General features: G+C 34.5%; 1 protein-coding gene across 1 annotated transcript; it reads left to right on the top strand.

Annotated features, from left to right (window-relative positions):
- The first annotated feature begins 3,497 nt into the window (after positions 1-3,497).
- LOC110289941 (olfactory receptor 5M3-like) lies at positions 3,498-4,430 on the top strand. The gene has a single exon (XM_085830350.1). The coding sequence runs from the start codon at positions 3,498-3,500 to the stop codon at positions 4,428-4,430; it is 933 nt and encodes a 310-aa protein (XP_085686476.1).
- The last annotated feature ends 512 nt before the right edge of the window (positions 4,431-4,942 follow it).

Below are 4,942 nucleotides of genomic sequence, written 5' to 3'. Positions count from 1 at the left end.
GGAAATCATTCAAAATAATTGGAACTTTGGGGAAAATAAACGTGTGTCAAACTGCTTTTAAAAAGTAATGAGCTCACTTTCTCTCAAGAGATCGCCTTCCTCTGGGTCTACCCTAAGGGGATATTTAAGTTGATCCATTTACCCAAAGAAAACATATAAGGGAGTATTCTATAAATCTTTTAGGTTTAAGTTATTTGCCATGTTGCTTAATACCCGCATACATAGTGCTCAGATTTTATATATGAAATGCTACTGAAATATTTCTGTTCATACTCAGGTTGGTAACAAATGGGTAGATAAAATAAGTTTACACCTTAATTTCATTTATCTTTACTCATTATAGGCATACTTTAGAAAATTGTGTATAAAATGGCTATAGACAATGAAGCATAGATTCCCAGGACTCATGGATTTTGATAATTACCTTTTACTGTTGGGCTACATTTAGTAATTATGTTTATTTTAATTATCATAAGAAATGTTTGTAAAAACATACCTTAAAATTTATATTATTAAGTAGTACTGACTGGCATATACTAAACTATTAATTTAGTAACATATTGAAGAGAAGAGAAATTAAATCAAAGGAGACCTAGCATAAAACATGCCCACACTAGAAAATATGATGTGGAATGTGCACTCAGTGAAGATCTGTCAGCAGACACAGACCCTTGAAGTAGAATATTCATTGTTGCTTCATACATGATTTGGAAAAGAAATCCTCACAATATTGGTAATTTGCTTTGAGATAGTTTTATTCATTTAAATATGGGTTTGTCTTTAAATGATAAGTAATTCAATAAATAATCTTCAAGTGCTTTCTATATTTTCACAAAGGTCATACTCCTGTGATCATAGAATGAGTATAAGATTCATGTATTCATTTTTTTTATCTATCTCCTGATGAAGAATCTCGCTGGTTTTCCTGAATTAAACTTTTGCCAAATACTAATACCACTTATTATTATTATTATTATTATTATTATTATTATTATTATTATTATTATTATTCATGTTTGGGTTTGGCCAGGTCATCCTTGGTACCCCATAATCAGATCTTAATTTTCATGCATGAATTCCATTATTGATATTTAAATAAGAAATAGAAACTCACACATGAAGCACTTATACTGTATTAAATAAGAAGTTAAATGATCTGCAGATTTATAAACAATCTATGTTCATAATTGTTTCTCAAATATAAGAATATTTTTATTATTTTATAACATATTTTATGATAAATAAAAGCTATACTCTAGGACAATTATTTATTTTAGTCATTTATTTAAATTTATTTTTGTATTTAGCAACAATGTTTCATATTGCCCAGGATGAATTTGAACTCCCTGTGCAGCTACAGATGACACTGAAACCTAGAGTTCCTGTGTTATGCACCATTTGAGTACTGGGATTACAAGCTTTCCAGTTTATATGTTGGCAGGAATCAATACAGAACTCTTCTTTCTAGACAAATCCTCTGTGTTATATCATGTAAATTAGCTTATTTAGATTTTAGATGGCTTTATGCATATTGTTACTTTTTAGTTAATTTTTAATTAAATCAGTGGGTTAATTATCACTAATCAAATTAAAATTATCTTAAACTTTTAATTAGGTATTTTCTTCATTTACATTTCAAATGCTATCCCAAAAGTCCCCCATACCTTCCCTCACCCACTCCCCATTCCCACTTCTTGGCCCTGGCATTCCCCTGTACTGAGGCATATAACATTTGCAAGACCAAGGGGCCTCTCTTCCCAATGACGGCCGACTAGGCCATCTTCTGATACATATGCAGCTAGAGACATAAGCTCTCGGGGTACTGGTTAGTTCCTATTGTTGTTCCACCTATAGGGTTGCAGTTCCTTTTAGCTCCTTGGGTACTTTCTCTAGCTCCTCCATTGGGGGCCCTGTGTTCTATGCAATAGCTGACTGTGAGCATCCACTTCTGTGTTTGCCAGGCACCCGCATAGCCTTACAAGAGACAGCTATATCAGGGTCCTTTCAGCAAAATCTTGCTGCCATATACAATGGTGTCAGCGTTTGGAGGCTGACTATGGGATGGTTCCCCGGGTGTGGGAGTCTCTAGATGGTCCATCCTTTTGTCTCAGCTCCAAACTTTGTCTATGTAACTCCTTCCATGGGTGTTTTGTTTCCAGTTCTAAGAAGGGCAAAGTGTCCACACTTTGGTCTTCTTTGTTCTTGAGTTTCATGTGTTTTGCAAATTGTATCTTGTATCTTGGGTATTCTAAGTTTCTGGGCTAATATCCACTTATCAGTGAGTACATATCATGTGAGTTCTTTTGTGATTGGGTTACCTCACTCCGGATGATACCCTCCAGGTCCATCAATTTATTCTTATACTAATCAAAATTATCTTCAATTTTTGTTAGTCAAACAATCTAGAGTCATATTGAGTTATTCTGAGTAATTTTAGTTGGTAGCCTTTCCCAGTATAATTGAGTAAAATTTCTTCCTAAAGTGAGTGAAAAGAAATTGGTATCATTGTAGATAAGAGTCTATATATTTTCCCTTAAATATGAAATTTTCTCTCTGTGTTGTTTTGTACTTTTCCTTTTCAGATTAGCTAGTGACTAGTGAGGACTTATATATCACCCCAAAAAATGATATTCAAGATGGCATAATGCTACAAGTTTCAATGGCCTTGTCAAAATAACACTTGTTTTGCACATGGCATTTATTCATCAGAAAGTAGAATGAGTTCATTATTCCACTTAGCCCCCTGCTTAAAAGCTGCTTCAAGTTCTCAGTAGGTAAAACTATGTTTTGTAGGATGTGAATATCTATTGTTTTAGTGGACTACCTTCATTAATATACCGACTTTGTCACATGGTCAGTGGAGAAAAGATGATCCAAAGTTCAAGTTCACTATTAGATACATACAAGTATGAGGCTTGCCTGGGCTACAAGAAATGTGACTTATGTTCCCAAAGAGAAGAAATACAATGTGACATTTGTGAAACGTTTTATAGAAAATGCTTATTCTGCCAGGCAGTGGTGGTGCATGCCTTTAATCTCAGCACTTGGGAGGCAGAAGCAGGGAGATTTCTGAGTTTGAGGCCAGCCTGGTCTACAGAGTGAGTTCCAGGACAGCCAGGGTTATAAAGAGAAACCCTGTCTCAAAAAACCAATACAAACAAACAAACAAAAAACAAAAAAATAAATAAAGAGAGAGAGAGAGAGAGAGAGAGAAAGAAAGAAAGAAAGAAAGAAAGAAAGAAAGAAAGAAAGAAAGAAAGAAAGAAAGAAAGAAAATGCTACTATGATTAGTATGTATTAGTTGGTAGTATTACTACAATTTAGAATAAATTTCCAATATATCTAGATATGTAAAACACTTATAGTCATTTTAAAAAATATTACCTGCTAATATAAGGAATGTTCTGTTTAGAAAGTGTTTCTGTACATTGACACGCCTAATTTTTTTCATTTTAGTTTTATAGACTTTGATAATTCATATAAGCAGAAGTGAGAATATGCTCAACTTCACAGATGTGACTGAATTTGTCCTTTTGGGCTTAACCAGAAGAAAAGAACTGCAAGTTCTTTTCTTTGTCATCTTTCTCATGGTCTACATAGTTACCATGGTGGGCAACATTGGCATGATGATATTAATTAAGATCAGTCCACAGCTCAGCAGCCCAATGTACTTTTTCTTAAGCCATTTGTCATTTATTGATGTGTGGTTTTCTTCAAACGTCACTCCTAAAATGCTGGAAAACTTGCTGTCAAAGACAAAAACAATTTCTTATTCTGGCTGCTTAGTACAGTGCTTCTTCTTCATTGCCCTTGTTCATGTGGAAATCTTCATTCTTTCTGTGATGGCCTTTGACAGGTACATGGCAATTGGAAAGCCTCTGCTCTATGGTAGCAAAATGTCCAGGGTGGTTTGCATCCGACTTATTTCTTTCCCCTACATATATGGGTTTCTGACTAGTCTGGCTGCCACCTTATGGACTTATGGCTTGTACTTCTGTGGGAAAACTGAGATCAACCACTTCTACTGTGCAGACCCACCCCTCATCAAGATGGCCTGTGCAGGGACCTTTGTGAAAGAATATACAATGCTATTTCTTGCAGGCATTAACTTCACATATTCCTTGATAATTGTCATCATCTCCTACCTGTTCATTCTCATTGCCATTCTCAGAATGCGTTCAGCAGAAGGTAGGCGCAAGGCATTTTCCACCTGTGGGTCTCACCTCACAGCAGTTGGCATATTTTATGGCACTCTCATCTTCATGTACCTCAGAAGACCCACTGAGGAGTCAGTGGAGCAAGGGAAGATGGTGGCTGTGTTCTACACCACAGTGATCCCCATGTTGAATCCCATGATCTACAGTCTGAGGAACAAGGATGTCAAGGAAGCCATGGACAAAATAATTACCAAGAAATTCTTAACAAAATAAATAAAATATTTCCTGTTTTGTTTTCTATTGTTTGTCAGGAAAAAAATGGTACTATGTCAAGGATAAGAATAGGAATGTTAAAATTCTTCATGGGTAGGGAGAATAAAATAAGGCAAACAAGTTAAAGTGTAACAATATGAATTGTGAATTGTTGATGAATACATTGAAAATTGGTTCCAATGGATAAAATACATGTAATGACTCTACTTGGAACTCTTAGGCAGGTAGGTTAAATATTAATATGCTTAAATAATAATGTGTAATACATTATTTCTTATTTAAATTTGTATTAGGTAAGTCTCTGAGGATTTTTTTTTTTAGATTTAGAAATTGATTTGGGCAGATATGAGATAGCATATTTAAGTTATGTTCCTAAGTGAGAACAGGAGTAATTTTGTCTTATGCTTATTGGCTTGTTTTCCTTCACAGTTTTTTTTTCTAAAGTTAGGGTAAGGTTCATTTAATTAGTATAATTTTAAAATTAAGACCATGACCTGTCTAATGCTTTCTCA

Source organism: Mus caroli, unplaced genomic scaffold, assembly GCF_978045245.1.
Source record: "Mus caroli unplaced genomic scaffold, Mus_caroli_1 scaffold_2, whole genome shotgun sequence".
NCBI classification, from domain to species: Eukaryota; Metazoa; Chordata; class Mammalia; order Rodentia; family Muridae; genus Mus; species Mus caroli.
The sequence above is the reverse complement of the archived record's forward strand: the minus strand, read 5'-3'. Positions and strand labels throughout refer to the sequence as shown.

Excerpts from the sequence above, each read along its gene's own strand:
- LOC110289941 (XM_085830350.1), top strand. The coding sequence starts at position 3,498 with ATGCTCAACTTCACAGATGTGACTGAATTTGTCCTTTTGGGCTTAACC.